This window comes from Elgaria multicarinata, chromosome 1, assembly GCF_023053635.1.
Source record: "Elgaria multicarinata webbii isolate HBS135686 ecotype San Diego chromosome 1, rElgMul1.1.pri, whole genome shotgun sequence".
Classification (NCBI taxonomy): domain Eukaryota; kingdom Metazoa; phylum Chordata; class Lepidosauria; order Squamata; family Anguidae; genus Elgaria; species Elgaria multicarinata.
In genome coordinates, this window is record NC_086171.1 from 56517790 (window position 1) to 56545682 (window position 27893).

Genomic DNA, 27893 nt, shown 5'->3' on the forward strand with positions numbered 1-27893 from the left:
TTTCATAGTGCTCTATCCTGCTTGGTGTGGCTCCTGCCTTTTATATACTGCTTTCATGCTACTTTCATAGTGTTATATCCTGCTTAGTGTAGATGTGTCATCAGTCTAACCTATCTCACAGGGTTGTTATGAGGATAAAATAGAGAGGAGGACTCGTAAGCCATCTTGGGTTCTTTGCAGGAGGAAAAAAAACTGGGATATAAATGTAATAATAAATAAAAATAAACAATTATCTTTCCTCTTGTGATTTTTTAAAGATTCAAACATAAATGGGGGTGTATTAGCTGTATCCAACACCTTTAAATTGTGACTCATTTTGTATATAGCTGAACATTTTATTAACATAAAATCTTTGCTTAACACTATAGCACCTGTAAATACAAGGGCAAGTTCAGCTAGGATTCCTTATTCAAAAAAAACAAAAACAAAAAAACCTACTCCTATGTTCTTTACTTCTAACACACCAATAATATTTTAATTTCTATCACACTGAACAAATTCCTCCTGAGCTGACTTAGATATTAAAGACTCATTTTAAAGCTTTAAAAATGTGGTTTGTTTACACTAGGCACTATTGAGAAAACTGGTAACAAGAGCAGGGACTAAACTACTGCTTTAAAATGGTTTATAACAGTAGTGACAACTGTTGAGGCCCAAGACGCACTCCGTATACACTTTTCAATCTGTTTTCAAAGTGTCATATCCTGCTTGGTGTAGATCTGGCCAAGGGTTCTTCCTTAGGATGTTACCTATTCTACGTTTGCCAATATGCCATAGAGATGGTAACACTTTCACCTATTGTTCACCTATTTAGCATTTATCTAGGCAGATTCTAAGAACTGCATCAGTGGCTTCAGGGGCTCATCTACACTAAGCAGATATTCCACTATGAAAGTGGTATGAAAGCAGTATATAAAAGGCAGGAGCCACACTACTGTTTTGTAGTGGTATAGTGCACTGACAACGGTTGGGGCCAATTGACACATACTATATACCGCTTTCATACCACTTTCATAGTGTTATATCCTGCTTGGTGTAGATGAAAGAACTGGGCATGTTTAGCCTGGAGAAGATAAGATTGAGGGGAGACATGATAGCACTCTTCAAATACTTCAAAGGTTGTCACACAGAGGAAGGCCAGGATCTCTTCTCGATCCTCCCAGAGTGCAGGACACGGAATAACGGGCTCAAATTAAAGGAAGCCAGATTCCAGCTGGACATCTGGAAAAACTTCCTGACTGTTAGGGCAGTACAACAATGGAACCAGTTACCTAGGGAGGTTGTGGGCTCTCCCACACTAGAGGCCTTCAAGAGGCAGCTGGACAACCATCTGTCAGGGATGCTTTAGGGTGGATTCCTGCATTGAGCAGGGGGTTGGACTCGATGGCCTTGTAGGCCCCTTCCCACTCTGCTATTCTATGATTCTATGTGTCAATAGGCCCCAACAGTTGTCAGTGCACTTCATTACCACTATAGTGTAGATCCTGCAGTGCACTTCAATACCGCTCTAAAGCACTAGTGTGGCTCCTGCCTTTTATATACCACTTTCATACTGCTTTCATAGTGGAATATCCTGCTTGGTGTAGATGAGTCCCAGGAGGCATTTGACAATTTAGAGCTGTTGAGCTATTTGCATTGTGCTGAACAAGCTATCTGACTCTGCTCTCTCCTTCAACAGCTTCAACTATCCTCCTATCCAAAGGTATTTAGGTTGGGTCCCTTTTGTTCATTTTTTTTAGAGTGGCTATCAGTTACTTGAGAACTATACTAGTAAATGTATCATGTTCATCTCTTAACAATGAGAACTACAAATATTACTATCTTATTGCATCCCAGTTGAAGCAGCTGCTTCTAATTACCAGAAACAAAATAAATGTTATGTTTCCCTTCTCTGATTCTTTGAATAAGTTTGAGAGCAAGAAGTTCCATACTGCCCAGCTATAATCTTACCCCCTTCCCTTTATAATTCACTGAATAGCAGAGAGATTCATTTACTGATGTTTCTGCCAACAGGGACATGATTGTTAAGATTCTGCATGTGCCACTAGATGGTTTTGCCCTTGAAATAAGGTAAGACAGAGAATTTTAATTCCCCCCCCCCCCGGCCCATTAAAAGCACACCAGAACAACAACAACAACAACTCCATCGTATCAAGGAAGAGTACAGAGTTTACTTTTCTTGTTAAAAAGTTATTCCTTTAGGACTACAATAATTAGTTCATTGTAGACATTTACAACATGGCCTCTTTTTTGCTTCACCTGGGACTCTCAATAAATGAAGAAAAACTACCTTCCAGTTTTAAGTTTCAAATGCAAAAGGAAAGTTGGAACGCTGAATCCTCTTGCATGCCTGTGAACTATTAGAAGGGACAAGTGGGGTCATTATAGCAGGTTGCCCTCGAAAGCAGTGATAGCTCCAGATGGACTGCTCCTGCCTAATCTACACCAAGCAGGATAGTGTGCTATGAAAGCAGTATATAAAAGGCAAGAGCCATGCTACTGCTTTATAGCGGTATTGAAGTGCTCTGACAACTGTTGTGGCCCACTGACACATACCTTATACCACATTCAAGGTGCAATATCCTGCTTGGTGTAGATTAGGCCGTCTTTCCCTCCTTAACAGATTTTCTGTGATGAGAAAAAGGGGTGGAAACAGCAGTGGGAAAACACTGCTTTTTGGCTTTACCAGAACCAAACCTCTCTCATTCCAAACTCCCTTCTGTAATTGCATGATACTCTCTAGGAAATTGACATCATAACTCCAGGTTGGAGTGCTATTTGGGCAATAACAAGATAGTTTAATCTAACCCAGACCATCCATAAGTGCAGAGTCTGACATCCAAGATGACCAAGAGTCATCAGTGTATGTTCCAGATTTGGGATATGTGGTACTAGAACGTGGGGTAGTTAGGGGATGTGCATTAGAATACTTATTCCCTTTTACTGTTACCCCATACATCATCACCACCACCACCACCACCACCACCACCACATGTACTACGGGAACTAGACCGTTCCTGCAAAAGAAAGAAGGGAAATAATTCACAATGACAATGTCACAGGGAATTTTGCCCTCTGCATGGACACTTTAATTTCATGGGACTGTGATGACGGGGAAGAACTGGAACCGGCATTTGTATAGTTCATGGTGGCATTAGCAGGTGTCTCGTGACAGATTCCTATCGTTATGTGCCCCCCCTCTCCCACGGTCCCGCTGGAAACAGGCAAGGTGGCGCCCGCCCTCCTTCCCTCCCTCATGTCTCGGGTGAGCGGGATGGGAGAGCTTGACAAGAGCTGCCGATTGGCTCCGAGTAAACTCCTCAGCGCCGTGGCTCCTCACCAGCGGAGCGAACACACCCCTCCTCTTCCTGGGTGGAAGAGCACAAGGAACCGCGCGCCGCCGCCGCCGCCGCCGCCGCCTCCAGAGCATTTCGCCTGAAGCAAGCAGCAGCTACAGCAGGAAGACAGGCGGCGGCTCCTCCTCCTCCTCCTCCTCCTCCCGGCCCGCGGCAGTCAACCGGGGCTGGAGAAGGGGCGGCGGGTCACTGGCACGGCGTCTCTTCGCCAGGGTGCGCAGGGGTGGTGCTGCCGGCGACGCCTGCGCCTCCTCCTTCGAAGAGCTTTTGCGGGCTCTCGGCCAGCAGCGGGGCGCGAACTTTCCGCTTCTCTTTGAAGCGGCCCGAGCGGGAAATCTTGAGATTCCGCCGGCTGCCCGACGGGGGCTGCTGGGTGTCCCGCGAGTCCGAGGGGCTGGGCGGGCCGTGGAGCGGCTCCAAGGGCTCCGCCGGCTGCAGCGGCGGCCAGGCGGTCGAGGGCGCAGCCGCCAGCGCTTCTTTGGGCTTCTTCCTGTTGCCCAGCGACTTCCACCAGGCTCCCGAAGAGCCGCCTTTGGCTCCGGGCCCGCCCGAGGGCGCGGCAGCAGCAGCAGCAGCAGCAGCGGCGCTGGCGCTCTCAGCCATCTTCTCCAGGCGCTCTTTTCCCGATCAGGGACTCCTTGCGCCGAGTACGCAGGTCGGGCACCGCGGGGAAGTCAGAGGCAGCGTCCTGTAGGAAAGGAAAACAGGAACGGGGCTGAGTAGAAAGAAAGGAGCCGGGCAGGGCGCGGACCCGCCAGCGGGTTAGGTTCAGCAGGGTTTCAATCAACTGCTGGGGAAGCGCTCTTCATAGGAGCGTAGAGGAAATGAATACATGGGTACTTGGTTGTAAGCGCGAACAGAGCGCCATCCCTTCATGGTTTTCACACCTTGTGACTCGGGCGCACGGTTCCCTGGGTGCTTGAGCCGAGGCCATGCTTTCTACGAGGGCTGGATCGCCTTCACTCATTCATCAGTTCCCAAGTAGGCGCCCAGTCTGGGAGCATGTCCCAACCCTCGTCCGAGTTAATTTAAGCCCCGCCGCAGGAAGTGAAGGCTTTGCGTTCGACTGGTGCAGCTGATCACTCAGCAGTTAACACTTCTGCCTCGAATCCTTTTCTTATCGCGAAAGCAACTTCCCAAGCACGCAGCGTCCCCAAATGCAAATAAGGCAGTGCCAAGCAATTAGCATGTGTGGCAGTGATCACTTGTGTCCTTCAGCCTTGCTGCAAGACACCCAAAGAAAGACAACAAGGCAACCAACTTGATTCACAACCTGCTTTCTGCTCCTGGAGAAAGGATCCTGAAGAAATAAAAAGCTTGTGAAAAATTATACCTTGGTCCAATGCCCAACTCTTACCAACCCACAGAAGTAAAAATAATGATAACAACACAGACCCCTATTTTGCATTGCTTGTGATATTCTGGTGTTCTGTCCCTTGGGCCAAACAGGAAGCCCACTGGGAGGATGGCTGCTGCAAATTTGACTGCAGTTTCTAAAGACATAAGAACAGCAATGCTGGATCAGACCAAAAGCCTGTCATTCACAGCATTCTGTCCACATAGTAGCCCTGTGGGAAGCCCACACATAGGATATGACTGCAATACCATAATAATTCTTCAGAAACAGGTAAACGACCTCATTTACTGGAGGTAATATATAGCCATCATGGCTGGTACCAACTGATAGCCTTATCCTCCACAAAGTTGTCTAATCTTTTAAAGCAATCCAAGTTGGTGATTATCACTACTTCTTATGGCAACAAATTCCATAGTTTGACTACATGCTGTGTGACAAAGTACTTTCTTTTATCTGTCCTGAATCTTCCTCCAATCAGCTTCACTGGATGACCCCAAGGTTCTTGTATTAACCATTTTCTCTGCACCATACATAATTTTGTACATCTTTATCACCTTTTGTACAACTTACTTGCCTTTTTTCCCTAAGCTAAAGAGTCTCAAATATTGTAATCGTTCCACATAGGAGTATTGCACCAGACCCTTGGTCATTTTGGTTCCCCTTTTCTGCACCTCTTCCAGCTTTACCATATCTTTTGAGGTGCAGTGACCAGAACTGTCCAGAATTTTGCCATAGATTTGTACAAGTATGACATGTGCAGCTTTCTTTTCGATTCCTTTGCCTTTTTTATAGCCGCTACACACTGGGTCCACATTTTCATTTAGCTATCCATGTCAACTGTTTGATAATGATCTCAGGAATCAGAGGTCTAATATCTACAGGACTGGGCCATATTCTGCATTGACAACTTGTGAGCACTTTATCCTTGTTCTTCACTAATAGCACAATCCTACATATATATATACATCTACTCAGAACTAGGTCTCAGTCCTACAGGGCTTGCTTCCAAGTGAGTGCATATAAGATTGCAACCTAGATGACACTGCTTTTCCCAACTTGCAAAGAATTCACAAACACACTCCCTATATTACTGTTCATAAGTGCAGACTTACCAGTATCAATAGGTTTCAAACCCTTCCATTCCTAAACACAACAGTGGAGAAACTATGTAAACTTGAATTCAGCTAGAGTGCTTCGGAGAGTTAAGACCTTTCCATACTACATAGCTTTCCTTTGTACAAATGAAGTCATTAGCAATAGTTAAACCTTTCCAAGACTGGCTAAGCAACCAAGAATTCAGTTGCTTAGCACAATTCATCAAAAGCCTCTTTGGTTGGGAGATTTAAACACAGGGTTGTGGTATTTCCAGTACACTGGGTTTCTGATACAGCAGTTGCTTCTGATAAGCCCAGCTGGAGTTGAACATTTGCAGCAAAGTTCAACATCATCAGCTTGCACAGATTTGCACACTAGGGTTAAAATGCTGAGTTTTCAGGTTTGTTAATTTTGCATGGCTTGTTGCCTATGACAAACAATGGAAACAAAATGATTGGTTTTAGGTCAAATATTCTCAAGCAATCCAAAGATCTGCAGTTCAAAGTAATGAAATGGGGATGGTCTGTAAGCCACCTAATGGTAAACATTTTTTATATGATCAGTTAATGTTGATAGGCAGATTTATAAATGAATTCCATGTTCCAGTTTCAACATATCCACATAACCAAATCTACTCAAATACCAGTGTTTTATCAGGATTTGTATGGTAGTTTCTTCCCTTCCCCATTCCCTCTGAGCAAGTAGCTCAAAGGTAATTCATTATCTTGAGCTTTCTGCATTAGTTTTAAATGTGATTCTTGAGGTATATATTGCCTCTGAACATGGAGTTTCCATTTAGCAGGAATGATGGGACCTGGAGTCCACAACATCTAGAGGGCCACAGCATTGCTGGATGTGGTCGTAGATTTCTTAGACGTGCTTCAGCTCAGGGAGTTGAATTAGGAGGAAACAGACACATAGGCCCTTTCTACACCTAAGGATTATCCCAGGGAAATGGAGGGATGATCCCTGCCTGCTCCCAGGATCCCCTGTGTGTCATCTGGATGCAGAGGGATGACCCCGGGGGGAAAGGCAGGTATAGAAACGGCCATAGTTTCCAGTCCTATTCTGCAAACTTGACAACTAATTGATTTTGTATTTTGTGCAGACAGAACTTGAGCTGCTATGCAAGTAGTTTTTCTCTATGCTATTTTTGTAGTGCTGCACTTGTGGTGTTCCTTTTGCTTGAAAAGAAAATTGAACATAGACCTTGTTCCTTTTTACAACAGAGCATCCACAAAATCTTTAGAACCTTTGTTCAACCCTTTCATATGGACAGTTTATCATCATAACGTGATTATCTAACAGCTAGGCCAGGCATTTTAGAGAACACTTGTATGGCCTCTTCATCTCCAAGTCAGCAGTAAAGACCGTAATAAACTTTCAGTTCTGAAAGGTTTCCTGCTAGTTTGTTGAATGATAAATATTTCTACTGACTGCAGTGGGGCCAGGATGTCATCCACAGCATCTAGCATTTAGTACAAGTAGAATCGTGAAGCAGGATGCATGCAACATAGAGCTGATTTTGATAGCTTGCTTCCAGCACTAGGTAAAGTGACAGACCGAGGTGTTTTGGGAACTGCCTGGCAACCACAGCATTTATCTCACAGTAGCAGTGAAAGATTCCACAGGTCCCCTTACAGCAGTACTTGGGTGTTGTAAAGGAAGTGGCTCTTTGTTTCCCTTAGCAAATTATGCTTGTTGCAAGTCATAGCTAGAGGGCCTTTGTTGCACTTCTGCTATGCAACAAAGTGATTCAGGCAGGTGCAATAAAGGACACAGCAAAAGTTTGCACTGTATTCTTATTTAATCCTAGCTGTCAACCTTTGCCACTTTGAAAGTTAAAAATTAGAAAGTATTTTTGAGAGTTGCAGTCATCAAACTGCAGTATACATTACACACCCCTTTCTCTCCCCACTCTTCAGGATTTGTTCTTCACAAGCGACATACTCCAGAGTTCCTGAGCCAAGCCTGTTACATTTCTGCCTGTTAATGCAGCATCTTAAATGTCCAGCGAGGAAGAAGGAAAGGTTAAGCGATAATAATCCTTTATTTTGGGCAACTCAAAGGTTGTAACAGTTCAGGGGGACCTTAGAAAAGTTTCCTTAAGGTGCAATCCTGCACATGTTTAGACAAACAACAACAACAAAAGCCTTGCAACACCCAGCTTTCCCCAGCCAGCACGAGGAATTCAGTGGGATTTAGCCCCTTGTGAGTGCATAGGATTGCACGCTCAGTTCCTTGTCAGTGGAATCCTATGCATGTCTAGTCAGAAGTAAGTACCACTGAATGCAGTGGAGTTTACTCTCACACAAATGTGTTTAGGATTCACGTTCCAAACCCAATGCCCACCATCTTGAGTTTTCACCCCATTGCACTCAATGGGGCTTACTTCCGAATAAATGCCCATTTAGGATTGCACTGGCCACTCGGGAGGCGCAAAGCCTCGGGGACTCCGCCACAGTCCGACGAAAGTCCCATTGTCATCTGCAGGACTACTCACGGGGAAGGAGGCGGCGGCCAGATCAGTTCCCGCCCACGTAGCATCATTTGCTGACAGTTTATGCGAGAGTCCCCCCTTCCCCCACCCATGACTGGCTGCAGATTAAGGGACCCACCTCAGCCAGCCGCACAGTCAACCCACCACCTGCGCCCCCTCGCCCTTGTCTTTCAGTTTCAAGGGAGGGGGACGTTGGAGGCTGAGAGAGCGGCGCGCTCAGCGCCTCGCGACAGGTGGACGCCGCGCGCCAGACTCGCACCCCCCCCGCGCCCCGGGAGAGCAAGCCTGGGGAGGGAGGGAGGGAGCGCGCGAGATGGAGGCGGACGGCGCCTCCCGGGCACCTGTTGGAGCTGCCAGTCGGGCAAGAAAGCAAAGCCGCGCTCTCATTTCCCCTCCTCACCTGTTCGCCACAGGAGGACCGCGCTTCTCTCACAGGCGCCACGCCGTAGGACCGACCCCCTGAAACCCGGCGAATTGGAAGGAGCTCTCAGTCCATCCTAGCTACGGCTCCGCGCTGGGAGTGTAGTTACCTGGGCTTTCTCTGAGGAACTCCTCGCTGCCTCAGCAACAGGCTGCCTCAGAGGAGAGCGCGCCAGGCACTTGGCCTTCTTCAGGCGCCCGCCCGCTCCAAACGGGAGCGCCAACTTTCTCACAGGTGAACAATTTCGGGGGCCACTCTTGGAGAAGCCGGCTGGCTGTTAGCCGTCTCTAGGGACGACAGCAAACAGCTGGAGCGAGGGAGACCGCATTGTAAGGAAAGCACTTTCTCTCCTCCCCTTCCCTCCGTCTTTTCTTTTCTCTTTTTAAATGTGACGTGCTCTCTGACCCGCCCGACTCACTTTCTTCAGAGGTCTGAACTGTGCAGTGCACCTACAACAAGGAAGCAGGTGGAGGTGAGGTCCTGAGAGGGAGACCCCGCCCATTCTTCTCCTTCATAAATGCGATTGGTTCTTATAGAGTGGCAGCTTGGCAAGGACCGGCCTAGAAGTGGCAGGAGCACGGTATAAAACTACAGGCAGTGCGGCACAACTTGGTCTCCCTCGGATTTGGATGCTGGCCGTTGTGATATGCAACTTGGTGATCTTCGTTATTGCTGCGTTGGTTCCCTTAAAAAGCTATCATGAGTTCTCCCTTCCTCAAGCTGTCCTGCTGCCAATGTGAGCATTCTGCTGGAGTGAGAATGAAAGGGCACCAGGCACAACCACTCTCTAAGGCTATATAAAGCCTGGGTTGTTTTGTGGTGTACTTTCAGTTTGTCATAATTTTTGTCTGAGCCTTAGACTGCACTCAGAAGACTACATATTCTGTCATAGTCCAATGATGGACTGTGGGGGTGTTGATTGAGTTGTGGTGCATCTGATCCCCACAAGCAACAAATGGCAATTATATGCCAGTCCCTGCAGTAAGCTGAAGCATTCAGTGCCATTGGTTCAGTCCACAATTAGGAATGTTGTACAAAACTCTGAATAACATAGTATACCCTTTCTATAGTCAGTTATGCTTGCCCTGGTATTTTTGGAACCAACAGGTTCCTTTACAGATATGCTTAAGGCATTTATTGTGTGCTCAGGATTCCTTACTCATGGTACTTTGTGGGTGCTTTACATGATTTCCTCCTTCAGGCCTCTCCTGTTGTTTGCAACCATTATAGGGTCCCCCCACCCAATGAGGAAAGGGCTTTTCTACATGAGGCTTTAACCTGCTACTTTACCAAGGCTTCTGCTTCCGGATTCTTTGGGAGATTAAGATCCTTTATGCATGTTTCCCCCTCAGGATTTTTCTTTCACTGCCTTTCTATATGTTCCATTACATAACCAGTAGCTGGCACTGTTGATATAGCAGAATTGCACAAATACACCAGGTTTTCATGCTGTCATTCACAGAAATACCAGACCTTCCTCCTTAGGAAAAAAATAAACAAAAATGGTATAGCAACACAAAAGGCTCTGGAGGATGAAAGTGTCAAATAAAGCACCTACAAACTACTACAAGTGAGGAATCAGGAGCACACAATAAATGCCTCATATAGAAAGGCTCAAAGTCTGGTATTTCTGTGAATGGTGGCATAAAACCCTGGAGTATTTGTGCAATTCTGCTATACCAACAATGCCACCTAGTGGTTGTTTAATTCAACATATAAAATGCAGATATGTGTAGAGGAGCCAATCTTAATCTCACAAAGAATCCACAACCAGAAGTGGTAAAGTGGTGGGTTAAAATTTCATGTAGAAAAGCCCTGAGGCTTGTCCTTTGTTAAGAGTAAGAGTAAACAAGCACCATAAAGACTGCAATCTTCCAATTTGGTTTGGCATTATCATCATCATCCTTGGTATCCCCCATTTTGTCTAAGGTGCTCAGTGGTGTAGTGGTTAGTGTGTCATGGATGGGGGCTAGAGAAACCCAGGTTCAAATTCCCCTCAGCCACAGAGCTCAGTGGATCACCTTGTGTCCAGTCACAACTTTCAGCATAATCTACCTCAAAAGGTGGTTGTGAGAATAAAATATGGGGAGAGGATTGTGTATGTTGCCTTGAGCTCCTGAAAGGAAAGCTGGGGTTATAAGTGAAACAAATTAATAAATGAAAGGGATTTTCTCACTTTATCCTCACAACAACCCTGTGGAGCAAGTTCTGCTGAAAGAGCATGATAAGAACAAGACCATCTGATGAACTATGGATAAGTGAGAGCTTGAACTTAGCATTCTTTATGACTGCTCCACCTCTTATTTGCAATATCTGTGATTATGCTGCAGAATAGGGCCCCAGATTCCATGCAATTGAGATTATTTGAGGTGGTGGAATTGCTCAAACTATGGAGCGTAATTACTGGGTTCTTTCATACTGGGGATGATAGCAGATGTGGATTTTTAGTACTGGAAGAGGGAGTACATGTGCTTATCTTTGTCTCTCTATGTGTAGGTTTATATAAACTTGCATTAATGTCTATTTTACAGTCTACATTCATTGCCCTTGTTAATTTATTTAAATTGCCTCAAAAAAACAAAAACAAAACACCAGTGTTGTCCAATAGAATGCTCACCTTGGACTCAAGAGATTTGGGTTAAGTATGTTCTTACTGGGCAGCTTTGGGCAAGTCATTGTCTCTCAACCACAGTCCCATCTATAAAATTAGAGTGTTATTAACTTACTTTATTTTGTGGGGATAATGAATATTAAAGATGGGAAATCACTTTGCACATTAACATACTTGATGTTACCAGTGATTGTAAATTATTACCAGATGAGTTTCTAAGAGTCCTATAGTCTTAGAAACTCCTATTGAGAAAGTTATCACTTGTCCAAGTACTATACCATCCTCTTCCTTTTCCCCAAGAATCCTGAAACATTTTGTGGATCTTCTCTCCCCAGCGCCCCCCAACCCTCCAGAATTTAAGCAGGGCCAACCCTAAGATAAACATCACCCTGACCAAAAAGAACCTTTGGTGGCCTCTGTCCCTGTCAATTTTGCAGTGTTGCCAAGTTTTGCAGAACTGTTGTTGTTTAAATAGATACTGTTGTTTTATATTTTTGATGGTTTTAAATTTTGTATACTTTTTAATGTTCACTGTTTATAACTTTTGTAAACCGCCCAGAGAGCTTCAGGTATGGGGTGGTATATAAATTTAATAAATAAATAAAAATAAATAAAACCTAGCAAACTAAAGCTGTGTTCTGCTAATATTTACCTCGAATGAATGATATCAAATTGCAAAAGAAGTTTGTTTTGGTAGTCCTGAAAAGAAGCTGTAGAATTTGATGGGTGCGGGGTGGGGAGGTTAAAGTCAAGCGCTGCTTTTAGTTGTTTTCCTAGAAATAAAGTAGGCAGTAGAATAGGTAGTCAACTCAATGAATACCAAGCCACTGTGCTTAGCTTGGTATCCCTTTTAGCTCACCTCCCAAGGCAAGTGCCCAGCTGTCCTAAGGCTAGACTTTAAATTCATAACTTGCTGCCCAGAAAAATAGGAATACTTGGAATTCTATAAAGTATTTTTATGGAAGGAACTTACTAATATATACTAGTAATACTGAGGGTGGGCAGTTGTGTGTCTGTAGTTGTATGATAGGTACAAAGAGCATTGAAGGTCTAAATGATCTTGAACGTTATCAGTAAAGATCAGTCACAGACTTCAGAAGACTTCTATGAACCATGGTGTTTATATAGTAACAGCTTAGTTGCAAATGAAGACACCATGTCCTATTACTGATCCTTTTCAAAGCCTGATTCGTTTGCCTTTATTATACAGGTCATAATGTACTCAGGATTTGGTGATGCATAAGAAAGCATAAGAGACACATGGCTGGTGTGTGTGTTGAGTTTTGCAAACAGAGGGTGAATGCCATTTCTCAAACAGTTAATAGGAGCACAACAGTGGGATCATGGTGTGGGTTTGCTTTAGGCAGAAATTGGTGTTGATTCATGACGTATCATTGGCAGCTTCCAATATGTAATTTGAAGTACTACAGGTAGTGCATAGCATGCATCTTCACTGCATTAAGTACAATGTATCTAGAGCTTAAAAACAAAACAAAACCCTAGCAAAACCTGTTCCCATAAAATAGTACAATAAGTAACTTCTCTAATATGTTTGAATGTGTTTTGTCATTCAGGCACTTAATGAGCTTTTGAGTCATGTGATTCAGCATATCTAGAGCCATACACAAGGAAGGAATAAAGGGAATACATGTCTTGGCTCATATAATGTAGTTTTCTACCATTTTTGAGTTTTGAGTATGAGTGGAGTTGAGAAAAGACAATGACAGGTAACTGTAGTACTCAATGGCCCCGTTCAGAAGACACCTTAAACCATGGTTTTAATCACGGTGGTTAAGCCAGAAAGCCAGGCTGTGTTCAGAAGACACCTTAAACCACAGCTTTAACCATGGTGAATAAAGCAAAAAGCCTTATTCACTATGCTTAAAGCTATGGTTTAAGGTGTCTTCTGAATGGAATAATGGGCTGAAGTTACAGGAAGCCAGATTCTGGCTGGACATCAGGAAAAACTTCCTGACTGTTAGAGCAGTACGACAATGGAACCAGTTACCTAGGGAGGTTGTGGGCTCTCCCACACTGGAGACATTCAAGAGGCAGCTGGACAACCATTTGTCAGGTATGCTTTAGGGTGGATTCCTGCATTGAGCAGGGGGTTGGACTTGATGGCCTTATAGGCACCTTCTAACTCTACTATTCTATGATTCTATGAATGGGCCCAGAAACAATTGACTGGCTACTAACTACAGGAAGTTATAAAACTTACGGCACAATCCTATGCATGTTTAAGCAGAAAAAATGCCTACAACTCCTAACGTGCATAAGATTGCACCCTTAGTTATATATCTTTGATCTGGTTAAAGCTTGAAAAAGTAAAAAGTAACATGATCTTGTTCAGTTGTTGCATGAATTTGTTAGAACAACTGACAAAAATTTCAGTTATTTGAGCTGTTTATATCTCAGTTCTATCTGCAATGCAAAGTTCATAAACAATTTGTAGCACATAAATTACATGAAAAGTGTGCAAATGTAAAAAAGGTTTAGCGAAACCAAGCTGGTTTTTTTTACAGTGAAAATTACAGACAGGGACTCAACACATTTAATGAGATTTCTTTCTTCTTTCCATTTACACTATCATAAATTACAGAGCATATTTCACTTCACAAAATAAAACCATTTCCATACCATTTTATGACAGTATTTAGTACATAACCTACAACAATTAAATCTGTACAACTTGGGAGAATCTCTAGTAGTATTGTACCAGCAAATCAGACCACACTAACATCTGGCCCGCAGCCTGGGTCTGCCCACCTAGCCCTTGGTGACCTGTGTAAAGAATAACTAATATACATTGTTTCCTGTGCCGCCTTTGTCTTCACTCTTTGTTTCCTTACCAAAGTTACACACATTTTTTAAAAAAAATTGTATAGAAACCTATGATCCCTGAAATAATTCAGAAAACAGCATAACTGGGTTTCAAAACTTGTGATTCATACAAAGCAAGAGGAGAGCTTAACAGAGCTATTCATATTGAAAATTCAGTTTTGTAATAAACTATTCTACCTTCCTGTGTTTGAAATATTTGTACAAAAATTTCATGATGAGAAAAAGTCTAATATTAGAATGAATTGCTTTATATTAGATTGAGAGGTCAACTTCTGGAAAGATAGACCACTACCACCACCCTGAGATTTGGTAATATACCAATTCTCTCTCTCTCTCTCTCTTAGCAAATTTCCCATAAGACATTGAAGAGAAATGTTTAATTTTAAGCAGGTTTTCTTTTATAAACACAGAAGCAAAGTAATGCAACTTGGCATTTAAAAATAATAACAAATTAACCCTAAATAAGTGCTACTTTTCAGCAAGGCCAGAAAATATCCAATATCCTGGCATCACTTATTTTAAACATTTCTGTATTCCAAAAAAAAAACAAGTGTTATGTGTAGTAGTTCATGCTAGTGCCAACACTGTTTTAAAAACCTTCAATGCCCCTCTTTTTGGAGGGGAAGATAAGAACAATACTGTATTTGTTCCAGAATACCATACCATACCTCTAAAAGTAAAGAACTCTAACAACTCCTAGAATACAACACAAACCCCAAAATGTTAAGAAATGCATGTTCAATGAAATTTCCTTAAAAGTATTTGCAATGGAAGAGGTATGTCAGGATAATACTGCACTAGCGGTAAATGTTTTCAATATGCCTTAGCAATAATGCTTAAGAGGAATATATGGAAAATCATCAATGCACCGCATTGAATTATATTTTGCTAAAATAAAAAAGACATTCCTGCAGCTAACTAAAGTAAAAATATATTTTTAAATACATGTTTTGTTTTAATTTAGACATATATAATTATGTCTTACATAGAAAGAAATTGTATATCCATATACAACTAACACTGACAAACACCCTGATCCTAAATATCTTGGATAAGATCAAATATCTTGTGTGTGTAGTGCTTTCTGATTCCCTTCTAAGAATGCAAACGTTCCTCATAGATATGGACATTTTCCACTAGGTATGCAGAACTTTCTGCTGGTTGAAAAAGAGAACCAGGAAGCCTCTGCTTGTATGGAGCTCTGGTTGGCATGAGAGGTGTTGGATCATGGCCATTTGTTGCAATCCTGCCACTTCAATTTTGTCATTATTTTCTGTAAGAGGGAAACGACTGAAAATACCAGCGTATGCCTTGAGCTTCACATTATGGCTATCATCACGTGGAAATAAATCCCAACTGAATTGAATGACACTTATTTCCACATAAGGACTGTGTTCTACAGATCGTTATATTCAGAAGTGGGCTGTGTGCCTGCAGTTGTGCATGAGGATTCCCAACAAAGAGACAGCAGAAATCTGTTCCCACGGATAGTTTACTCTTGTTCAATTGGGGTACAACTACAATCCTACAAATCACTGTGCTGACCCAGTTCCTTTCAATAGGAATTGTGCCAGCATGGTATTTGAGAATTAAGTTTAAAGTACCTTTTGCTTCAATGATCTAAATAAGCATACAAAGTTTTGTGTCCTTTAATAAGTTAGCAGTAGAACAGTCTGTAACCTTTCTACATATAGGAAGCAAGGCAAAAGATACAAGGCAAAAGGATTTTTCCTGACCTTTGCTCTCTTTAAATAATAATAAAGAGGTATATGTCTATGAGACATACCCTTTACTAAATGTTTTGGTGTTCATCTGCCAGACTGCAGAAAATGAAGTGCTGCCCATTTTTTGTTTGTGTATGGGGATGTGTTTCCTTTAAACTTACATTTTCATAGCAGATGGCTATGCAATTTACTGCTTTGTTAATCTAAAACAAAACATCTTCGTTTTCTATTAATATTTGCACAATCAGCTTCTGGTACCGCATGTCGTTGAGCGTAGCAAGAGTGCTGTCTTCTGGAGGTCTCATTAAAGTAGGTCCAAACACGATTCCAAGATTTTCAGCATTCATAAAATTATCTTTTTCATTCATGGTAATTCTAACGATGGAAGAAAAAAGTGATTGTTTACATTTTGGGGGTGGGAAGGGGCAGTACTTTCCTTAGTAGAAAGGTAAGACATAAATAAATACTTTCACTTTATACACAATTTTTGCTTCATGTGGTGAATAACAACTGTATGTGCCTCTACAACCATAATAGAGCACTCTGTTGCCAAATCTTTTATCCTTGCTCATTGCTCTGACCATGTGAGGTAACCTTTAATCCCTACACTGGTTTTCTGCACTCCCAGATCCTGCACAACAGCCACCCTCAACTTGGTGTAACTCCCAGCATGTCTGACTGCTACCAATGCTAGTTGGGTTTGATGGGAGTTTATGTCCAAAACATCTAGAGGCCACCAGGTTGGGGAAAGCTGCTGTACAAGCTTCTTATAATTACTTTTAAAACCTCTGTGGCCTTATTTTCCCTATTAACAGTGCACTTGTATCCTGATGCACATTCTCTGTACCTTTCCTCATCTACCTCCACTACACTCAGCTGTCCAAGCATCTGATCCCTGAAATGACTTCATCCTTTACCTCATGTGTCTGCCAGAATGCCTCTGTGCAAGGGCCTGAGAAGCTTTTGGAACAACCCCCCAGTCCTAATAACCTGTTCTATGCAAGCCAGAGATGAGGTATGTGTGGCCCTGCATATATTGCTGGACTGTAACTCCCATCAGGCTGAGCCAGCACAGCCAATGATGACGGCTGATGGGAGCTGCAGGCCAAGGACAATCGGAGGATCACAATCCCCCGTTTCTGTTCTAAATCAAAGAAATAATTCTATATTCTTTCTATATATATCCCTACCTCCATTTTCCTTCCCTTTCTCTGTTGTTTCCCTGTGTCTGTTTTTAAGTAGGGATATGGCAAATTATTCTTTGTAAAGCACCATGTGCATAGACGGTGTTTTATGAATTATTATTTATTATAGTAGCAAGGTTTGTTACAAACATGGATGTTCCATGTGAAGGGCCCTCCTAGCTGCAGCAAACTGCTGGATTTAGTGAGAAAATTCATTGCTATGCTTACAGTAACAAAGAAATTCCAAAAATAATTGTGTGAACTCAGAAATAAAATCAAAGGGTTGGATCCAGACTAAGAGCGTTTCGAGAAGTCTCCTAGCACTACCAGGTGGAAGGTATTGTGCAGCTATTCTGTATTTCCCCCCCCATAATCGATCTTAAGTGGCAAGAAAAAAGTCTGAAGTGGTGGTGGTGGGGGAAGATGATTATGAGTGGAAGATGACATAATCTAGACTTTCTGTAAAATTCTGAGAAAGAAGTGGAGCAAAATAAAAGCCTCATATGGAAGCACTGTAAGTTAGCCTTAACTTGAATTCAATGGAACTAAATCATGAGCAACAACTTGGATTCAACCCCAGATCTCGAATTAGCTATGATTTCTACCATGATTTATTGCACCAATAAGTTTCTATATTTATTTTAAAAAATTATATGGTTATGACTTGTAGAGATATAAAATTTTGTGTGGTGTTATTCAATGTATGGACCAAATGATGGAAATCTCAAGACACAAAATCACTCCTGTGATGGCAGGTTTTGTTTTGTTTCTTTTAAAAAAGCATGATATTGTACAAACCAAGAATGATTCAAGGTCTGTAACTTCCCTGTAAAAACTTTTTACAGGCAAGTTAAGTTAACTTACTTTTTGAGATGAATCATCAAGTATCTAAGAGTCTCATAGTGTGCAGCAGGAAGTAACATCAACACTTCATGGACAGCTTCTAGCCTTTCATCAGGACTGGGGAGTTCTATGTATTACAGAAAAAGATCTTTGTAAGCATTATGAGATATAAATGTCTAAATTCAATCAGGTTAAGTGAAAAAACAAAGGATTTACACTGAAAAGGGTTTAGAGATTTTAAAATTAAGGGCACAACAAAATTTTGTATATTGTAAAGATCCCATGCCTCATTACTTACTTGCTGCCTCTATAAACTTGGAATAGGTATCATAGGTGATAACAGGAATGGGTAAGTCTCTGAAATACAGTTTTAGGGCACCAGCAATTATATTTATGTCGGGATATGTGTTGGCAGAGACATCTACTTTGTCACCATCTAGAAAAGAATGAGAATAGGTTTTAAGGACCAAATTTTTATTTCAGTAAAACTAGACATTTCTTAATTTACTCTTTCAGACATATATGAGCATTGGTTTAAAATTACTGAAAAATGAAGGGGCTGATTTTGGGGGTGGGACAGGAAGAGGTTACTGTAGCACAAAGCTGGAGCAACTTCAGTTTACCATCTACCTCCTTATTTGGGTTTGAAGTCCCTTCTCTTAACTGGAACCTCTGTTGTACCTTCCTTGGAACTTCAGTTCCTCCCATGTTGTTGCTATGTCAATTGCAGAAACATATGCTCCTGTGCAACTCCTACACAATCCACAATGTTTTGGCCCTATTCTAGCACAATAAAAGTGGTAATACTAATCTCATAAGCACTTGCTTTTTTTAATCTGTAGATGGTCAGAGGATTAGCTTATTCAATCTTTAGCTGCACTTTTCTCCAAGTTTATTTATTTATAAGACTATTTATTCCACCTTCCTATTTTAGGAAAAATGCCTAAGGTGCCTAATGTTCAGACTGAAAGTAATTGAACAAATAGCTAAAATTGCAACACATAAGAGAGGGAAGATCAAATTAAATCAGTTACAGTGGTTAGTAAAGAATGGTCAGCCTTTGGCCAGATTAATACCCGACAGAATAAAATCACCTTGAATAAATAAGGTAACAATCTGGGATAGGACAGATGAATTTATGGGGTAGGAAGTTGCTTTTCACATATCTGTACTTCAGACAGAGCTGGGATGAGCAAAAGGGCTTTCCCAGGGAAATCAAATGGTAGGCAGGATCAAAAGTGAGGAGATGTTCCTTTAAGTATTCTGCTCTGAAACTGTTGAGAGCTTTGTAGGTGGTAACCAGCACTTTGAGTTGAATCTAGAAATGGACTGCTAGTCCCTGAAGCTGCAATAGCGAAGGAGTCAAATGATCCAGAATGTTAGCACTAGTTAGTACCTTCGCTGCAAGATTTTGTACCTGCTGCTGTTTTAGAATGCTTTTCAAAGGTAGTTTTTGAGGCCATGAAAGTTAAATTTGGTTAGAAATGATCCACCCTTCTATACCTTTAGAAAAGCAGAGCTAAATCTGCTTTTAAAGTGCTATTTTAAACGGGTTATGTACAATTATTTCTTCCTCTATATGAGTGAGCACTTTATTTTACTTATAAAAAGACCGCAGTGAAGTTTTAAAGTAATTTGTTTTTAATCTGATAAGAATTATTTGTATTGATTTTAGAAGTTCTCTGGATAAATCTCTTACTTTAATGGCTATTATATATAATATCCACAGTATTTCCTTTAGAATGGATACGAAGCATAGTTAATCAGGAAGGGGAAATTATATGCTTAACACCCAGTAATAAGCAGACTTATTTTGAACTAAATTGTATTTAAATGAGTCCTGTTATTTCCAACAAAATTTAAAATAAGCAGCCTATTATCTGATACACCAAAGTGAACCTACACATTAGCATTTACTCTAATACAGCACCACTTCTCCCCATCACAATGTTTATTCTGCCCCTGCCAGCCTCATATTTATCCTCATTTACTTGGCACGGTAGCATTAGTATTATAAAATGTTGTTTGGACAGCTCTGTTTAATTGCCGTACAATGAGCACTAAAGTGCTACAGTGAAAGCAAATGCTTTGAAAAATATTGCAGCTGTCTCCATATCCATCCAGATATGGTAAAGCAGAATGCTGGCTCCATTATCCATGCTTCCACTGGATGGCAAAGTCACTAGTTTACTAAATAAAATAGAAGTGGCATTCAGAGGTTATTATAGCAAGTTGTATTATCGAAGAGCCTTAAAATTAAACATAAATTTAGTTGATATGTAACTTGCTTACAAGCAAAACAGATGAGAAAAGACATTAAGAAAGGCAGAAATTCGTATCCTCTATCATAGCAAATGAAGACAATCACTCTGATGAATATCACTGCTCAAACTGTACTGGGATTGTCATTAAAATTTATAGTACCTTTGGATTCCCCCCCCCTTTTTTTAAACAACTCAGAAGCACTTCGGAAACAAATGATATGTCTATATACAAACATTGACAGCTTCAGTTTCTCTTCTTTGTGAATGACTACATTTCACAAAGTGATGGATACACGAAAATGATTGCTTGCTCAGAAAATTGGTGGTGTTGGATTTTATTTATTTATTAAGTTACAGTATTCATAACATTACTGAATCAAATGGCTGGACAAAATAGCAACAGGTAGTTTTAGAGAACACTAATACTGAGAAAGGAAGCTGCCATACTTTGGATGCACAGAAGCAGCTTTCCCCAACCTGTTGCCCTCCAGAAGTATTGGACTACAACTCTTAGCACCCCAAGCCAGCCATACTGGTTAGAGATTATGGGAGTTGTAGTCTAACACATCTAGAGGGCCAGCCCACGCCAGAGCTTCATGGACCAGCCCACGCCAGAGCTTTCTGTCGGCTGTTGCCACCCCTAGCTCCCCCAAGGTCAAGTCTATCACCTCCAGAATGTCATCCATCCATCTTGCCCTTGGTTGGCCCCTCTTCCTTTTGCCTTCCACTTTCCTTAGCATCAGCCTCTTCTCCAGGGTATCCTGTCTTCTCATTATGTGGCCAAAGTACTTCAGTTTTGCCTTTAATACCATTCCCTCAAGTGAGCAGTCTGGCTTTATTTCCTGGAGTATGGAACTGGTTTGATCTTCTTGCAGTCCAAGGCACTCTCAGAATTTTCCTCCAACACCACAGTTCAAAAGCATCTATCTTCCTTCGCTCAGCTTTCCTTGTGGTCCAGCTCTCGCAGCCATAGGTTACTACGGGGAATACCATTGCTTTAACTATGCGACCTTTGTTGTCAGTGTGGTGTCTCTGCTCTAGCATGTTCATTTTCATGGTTTTTGTTTGTTTGTTTAAATCCAGTACAGTTATAAAGGAGGCTGGGGTTGTTGAGTGGAAAGGTCTGATAATTAAGCTGCTGGAATGAACCTAATGAACCTTCAGATATAACTGCAGTTGACAAATAATAAATTCTACTACCATGGAGCTTTTCTTGAAATTCTTCTAGCCAATTCATACAATCTAGCATAGGAGTAGAGAAAAGATAGATTTCCAGATGTTTTAGACTTCAACTCCAAGAAGCCTTTGCCATCATTTATTTATTTATTGCATTTTTATACTGCCCAATAGCCGAAGCTTTCTGGGCGGTTCACAAAAATTAAAACCATTCTAAGTATAAAACAACAGTATAAAAACATGATATAAAATACAATATAAAAGCACAACCAGGATAAAATCAGCAGCAGTGCAGAAATACATTCATGGCCAATGGTCAGGAATGCTGGGAGTTGGAGTCCAAAGCATCACTAGATCTACTTCCTGCACCTGATCTAGTAAATACTTGAATCCCAATAAAATGTAAGCAACCAAAAAGAGGGGGTTATGCTGGCATGGTGAAAAAACAGGTGATTTTGGCAATCACTTTGCAGGAGGATTTACAAATATTCAAAGTTGGGTTAGTTTTAACAGCTGACAGGGGAACTTGAGTTTGTCCAGAGTTTTTACATGGGCGCTGAATAAATGTTGAATCATTAACAAGACAAGGATTCATACAGACCTCCCCGCTCCCCAAAGCAGGAAAATAGATTTGTGTGAATCTTCCCTTAGGAACAGCACAGTGTTATATATGAAATGTGTAGTGCTGAGCAGGACAAACAACAAACAAACAATCTCAGAATGCATTGGTCACAATGAGAACTCTATGAACAAGTTGTACAATGAATGTTTTATATGCTAGCAGGAACAGAACTGGACAACAATAGCAGCACAGTGAGCAACTGTACAGCAACTGTTGCTGTACAGCATCCATATTCATACAGTGGAAGAATAAACAAACCTTATTCCTGTCATTCTTACCAAGGCATCAATGGAATTAACAGTCATAAATCAACTGGCCTGATTTTTTTTGGTAAAGCTTCAGCTGTCCTTATAATTTGTATACACGGGTGGACAACATGTGGCCCACCAGATATTTTGTCCTACAACTTCCATCATCCCTAACTATTGCTTATGCTGGTTAGGGCTGATGGGAGTTGTAGGCCAAAAGATTTAGAGGGCTATAAGTGGGACAGAATCCAGCGTGCAGACATAGAATGTGGTATAATCCTTTCAAATTATGGGAGGGGGCTGCATGTACAAATGTTTTGCTATGTAAAAACGTCCTGGCATATAGCAAGACAGCATACAAGGGAGAATGCTGCAAACACAAATAAGGATCCCAGATGAATACCTACTAGTTTAAAAATAAATCTTGGCTTCCTCTGGTAATTCGTTATGCAATTACAGAAAGCTGAAGAGAAGAAACTCTCCTTTTTATAATACATTATTCTACTGTCTTATCCACAAACTCTATTCCATATATTTTTGAGCACTGTGACCCTGTTCTCCCCAACCACCACCACCACAGGACATGCTTTAATATATGTGGTAAATGTCAATAGAAATCAATACATTACAAAATACTAAGAAAATATATGTAAACATTGTGTGAGGGAAACAGTTCTTTCTTTTCCTAGTTACACCATCAAAACACGAACACACATAAGCCAATAGGATAGCTGACAGGTTTTTGAAAGCTAAAATATACTGTACCTCGATCAAAGGCCATTTTGACATCTTCAATGTGTTCAGTGAACCCTGAGACTCTGTAAATTCCTTCTGACTTCAAACCTGAAAGCCCAAAATCCATCAGCTGTTGTTTAGTGTACAGATAGTTATTATTATTATTTATTTATTTAAAACATTTATATCCCGCCCTATATCATTAAGATATCAGAGCAGCGTACAGATAAAAACATACAATTTCACTCTACTTTTTCACTATGCATGAGTGTCTGTCCTCTGAATTCTCACAAGAGAGCCCCCTCACCCACACCGTGCACTTGGAGAAATGCACCTAGAAAAATGCATCTGGAAAAGAAATCACCCATGCCTGCTCTGTGCGTAGAGCGCCAAACTTACCCATCCCTGTTCTGCTCCCCAGGTGAGCTGCTTAGCCATTCATCCCTGTAACCTTGCTAACATGGCCATTTTACAGCGGCCATATGTGTAAGATGTCTTTTATGGAAAATAATGATCCGCCATTTCTATGCCAAATGGCGGCTCGCTGAGGAGTTGGGTGCCTGTGGACTTCCAAGCAGCTCGCCCATGGAGCAGAATAGGGGCAGGTAAATGGCAGCAGTTCACAGACAGGAATCAGTGAAGCTGGGTGGGGAGGGGAGTCCTTTGGACTCCAATCCCCCTCAGACTCCCGTAATATCCCTAGAACTTCTTCTCATGGTTCTCCAAGCAGTTGTAGAAGACATGCTACTCCTGCACACTACAGCTCGAGAAGGGTGGATAGGGATGAGGGTGGTTACACAGTAGTTAAGGTAACTATGGTTATAGCCATGGTTCTGTGCACATGGGGCAGGAGCACTCAGCGTGGTTACTGGTAACCATCATGCACCATGGTTAGCTTAACCACCCTTCACCAAGTTGTGTCTGAACAGGGCCACTATGTTCAGTCAGAGCTTTGGCCCTTCTAGCCCAGTACTGCCTACTGCGACTGGTAATTGTTCTCCAAGGCTTTCTATTTATTTATTTATTTTATTTATTTATTTATTTATTTATTTATTTATTTATTTATTTATTTATTTAACTATGGATACCAAGGTTTAATTTAGGTCCTTGTCTATCTAAAACTGAGAAATGTACCTTCCCACCTGATTTATTTATTTATTTATTTTATTTATTACATTTATATGCCGCCCCATAGCCAAAGCTCTCTGGGCAGTTTACAATGATGATGTTTTTAATTGTAATCATTTTAATTTAATTTTAATTTAAAGACTAAGGCCTTTCAAATTTAATAGCTTGGATCCTAAGAGGAAGTTCCTTTTGTTTTATATCCACCTGTGAACCTTGAAAAATAAGTGTGGGGCCCCTAATCTACAGCACACAAGGAGGAAAAGTTTAATCAGAAACTCTTCTTCCTCCCTGTAGCAATTAGGGATAGTAAACCCACCACCACCACCACCACCACCACCACTATTGGTGCCAATAATAACTTCTTTTCTTACTATCACAGAGGGCTCATCTACACCAGGCAGGATGTTCCACTATGAAAACGGTATGAAAGCAGTATATAAAAGGCAGGAGCCACACTACTGCTTTATAGCGGTATTGAAGTGCACTGACAACTGTTGGGGCCCATTGACACATACCATAGACTGCTCTCATACCACTTTCATAGTGCTATATCCTGCTTGGTGTAGATGTGTCATGGGCCCCAACAGTTGTCAGTGCACTTCAGTACCACTATAAAGCAGTAGTGTGGCTCTTGCTGTGCACTTCAATACTGCTATAAAGCAATAGTGTGGCTCCTGCCTTTTATATACGACTTTCATACCACTTTCATAGTGTAATATCTTGCTTGGTGTAGATGAGCCTTGAGTGTTGCATTGCAGGAGGGTTTTATTTGGGGGGTGGGGAGAGGCTCCTGTCATGCAGCCGTTAACCTCCCACTGCCCCTGAATTTTCTCAGTTTCTTTCTTCAACAAAATGAGGTAATTTTTAAAACAGTGGCTCTCCATTATTCACTTACGAAATTTTAAAACAGAACTATAAAGGAACCAGCTTTATTGGCCCTCAATATGAAATATGTAACTGAAAACTATTTAGACTTGAGTGCATCTGATGATTGCCAATAGGTGTTATGATAACTCTTGTTATGAAAACTCTTGTTCTAGTGATCCTGAGAATACAATTCTAATTAATCAAAACTTTAAGAAGTTAAATACCTCTTGCTTCAATTTCGTGAATACATATGTCCACTACCATTGGTCTCTGCGTATTGTGGGCCTTCACTAGTGTAGTAAGGTCACAGCAGTAAACTCGTTTGATCCTCTTGAGATCTGGTTGACAGTCATTGGGAACGTATTTTGAACACTGTTTGTGTACGTTTAATCCACAGTCTGCAAAGGAAGAATTCGCATTAGTTTTAGTTGTTTTAACACACTTGAAAAGAATGAAAACATCCACATGTTACAATCTTAAGCCTCAATTACACTTATTTCAAATAGTTACTCTGCAATGTACTATGTACATTAATAGTGCTATATAAAATAATAATAATAATAATAACCTAAGTATGCTTAGGACAACAGGAAACATGTATAAATGGGGCAAAACTCTACACAACTGTCTAGTAATATGAAGGTACATTAAATACATCTGAGCAACAGTTAAATCAGAAGGAAATATTGTGGCCACCATGTGGAGGACATTGGAAGTGTTTCCATATGCCAATGGCTCTATGTGAGGCCACTGACTTGAGTGGATAGTCAGTGGCTAACAATTTCTCTATCACCCTTCGATAAAAGATTCTAGGGCAGTTTGAATAAAAAATACAAAACAATTAAAATATAAATAAAACAGATACAAACAGAAATAAAAACACAAGAACGAAAAGGTGCCAAGATCTTGAAAGCCACACAAGCAGACTAAAATCATGCTTAAAAAGTCAGGAGAAACAGAAAGGTCTTTTGCCTGCTGCCAAAAGGACAACAAAGTAGGCACTGAGTGGACCTCTCTGAGGTCCAGAGGTGGCATTGCCACTGAGTTGCGGCAAGAGTAGGAGGCTTCTTTTAGCCTGAGATCCGGATTCAATTTCAGAAAAGCTCTCGGGGGCCCACTACGTGGGGCTGAAGGCCCAAGGGGGCGAGGTTCTTACTGCCAGTATAAATAAGCCTTAGGAGAGGCATTTCAACCTTTTAGAATGGGGGGGGGGAAATTGCACAAAAGCCAGAGAACCAGCAAACAGAGAGCGAGTGTAGTGTAGTGGCTACAATGTCAGACTAGGAGTCAGGAGATCTGGGTTCTAGTCCCCACTCAGCCATGGAAACCCACTGGGTGACTTTGGACCAATCACAAACTCTCAACTCAACCCACCTCACAGGGTGGTTGTTGTGAGGATAAAGTGGAGAGGAGGTGGCTTATGTACGCCGCCTTGGGTTCATTGCAGGAAAAAAGACGGGATGTAAAAAGACGGGGGAAGAAAGCATGGCTGGATTTGGCCCCTGGCCCAGTTTCCCCATCCCTCAAGTAGAGGGAAGAAAGGAAAGATGAGCAAAAAGCATGTGTAATATAGAGCTTTTTTTTTTAGTAGGTTGAGAAGAAGTGTGAATAAACTCAATCTGTCCATGACACAACATTTATGATGTCTGGAAGGGTACATAAAATATTAGGATTCAGTTCTAGGACAATAATACTACAGCTATTATACTTTTTAGCCACATATAACATTAATATGTAAACACTGATGTGAGCTCTTAAGAGACAGTCAGTCATCTGGATCTGCATTTGGGATACTTTTATTTATTTAAAATTACTTTTAGGCTGTCTTTAATGGTAATAATCCTTAAATGTTAATACTTTTTGTAATTTTAAAAAGCTGTGCAAGTATTTCTCAGATAGTCATCTATATACTTAAGATATATTGCTCCACAGTGTGCCATTGAACAGTTAGAATCAGAATAGTAGTGTTGTAAGGTGCCTATAAGGCCAACATGTCCAACCCCCTGCTCAATGCAGGAATCCACATTAAAGCATACACCAGGAATATAAGGGGTTAAGTGTTTCTTTTTGGTTACCCTCAAAATATAACAGCTGCTCTTGCAAAAAAATCCCTGTACTTATTCTACAATTACACAGCTGTTGTCATTTTAACTTTGAGGTTTTCAGAAATGAACTTTATTTTTATTTTTTTTGTTGCAGTTTAATGCTTGAATTCTCTAAGGTCTCCTGCTCCAGCAAAGGACTCTATGTGCCCAAACAGTGCACTTTCTGATCCCAATACACACAAGAGTTTGGAGTGGAACTGCAGTCAGAATGATGCTATGCTAGGCCAGTTTAAGAGTATTAAAATAGGGCTATTCTGTCCTGGAACTAATCAGACAGACTGGCGCAATTGATGATTCACTAAACCGAAGGCAGCCCATCTCCCATGAATTCTGACATTCACATTGTCTGACAACAGCAGCCCACCCAGTGTTTTTAGGCAGACAGCAAAATCAGAATTTATTGAGCCCTTGTTGGGCCACCATACAAGGCTGGTGAGTCACAGATTGTGCAGGTCTGAGCTAAATACTGTTTCTATAGTTAAAAGGAACAAGGAAAGGCAATTGTAGGGGTGGGCGGCAAGGAGGTCTGGCCAGGTCTGTAGCCAAAAATGTTGTGGTACGGGGAGCGGGAGGTTAAGGCTCAAATGAGACATTATTTTTGAAGTATGTTTGAATCCTCTTTTCAGATTCCTCATGTTGTTGTTTTTCATTAAACAAGCAGGTAGGCCTTAGCTAGACCTAAGGTTTATCCCGGGATCGTCCCGGGGTCGTCCCTGCCTGCTCCCAGGATATCCTGTGTGTCATTTACATGAATAGGGATGACCCCGGGACGATCCTGGGATAAATCTTAGGTCTAGCTAAGGCCACAGGGTC

At 41.4% G+C, this 27893-nt stretch overlaps 2 protein-coding genes across 2 annotated transcripts in view; both read right to left on the minus strand.

Moving 5' to 3' along the window:
* Window positions 1-3542: 3542 nt before the first annotated feature.
* On the minus strand, window positions 3543-3959 carry PRR15 (proline rich 15). The gene has a single exon (XM_063122021.1). It carries the CDS (start codon window positions 3957-3959, stop codon window positions 3543-3545), a length of 417 nt encoding a protein of 138 aa, XP_062978091.1.
* A 9623-nt stretch (window positions 3960-13582) lies between these two features.
* The window catches only part of CHN2 (chimerin 2), a 169709-nt gene continuing 155398 nt past the window's right edge, over window positions 13583-27893 (minus strand). The window contains exons 9-13 of the mRNA XM_063128712.1: window positions 25200-25373; window positions 23011-23088; window positions 18234-18371; window positions 17957-18062; window positions 13583-16283 (exon numbers count right to left, since the gene is read on the minus strand). Coding sequence (XP_062984782.1) covers window positions 16112-16283; window positions 17957-18062; window positions 18234-18371; window positions 23011-23088; window positions 25200-25373 — 668 coding nt within the window. The 3' untranslated portion in view covers window positions 13583-16111. The remainder of the gene's footprint in view (window positions 16284-17956; window positions 18063-18233; window positions 18372-23010; window positions 23089-25199; window positions 25374-27893) is intronic.

Excerpts from the sequence above, each read along its gene's own strand:
- PRR15 (XM_063122021.1), bottom strand. The coding sequence starts at position 3,959 with ATGGCTGAGAGCGCCAGCGCCGCTGCTGCTGCTGCTGCTGCTGCCGCG.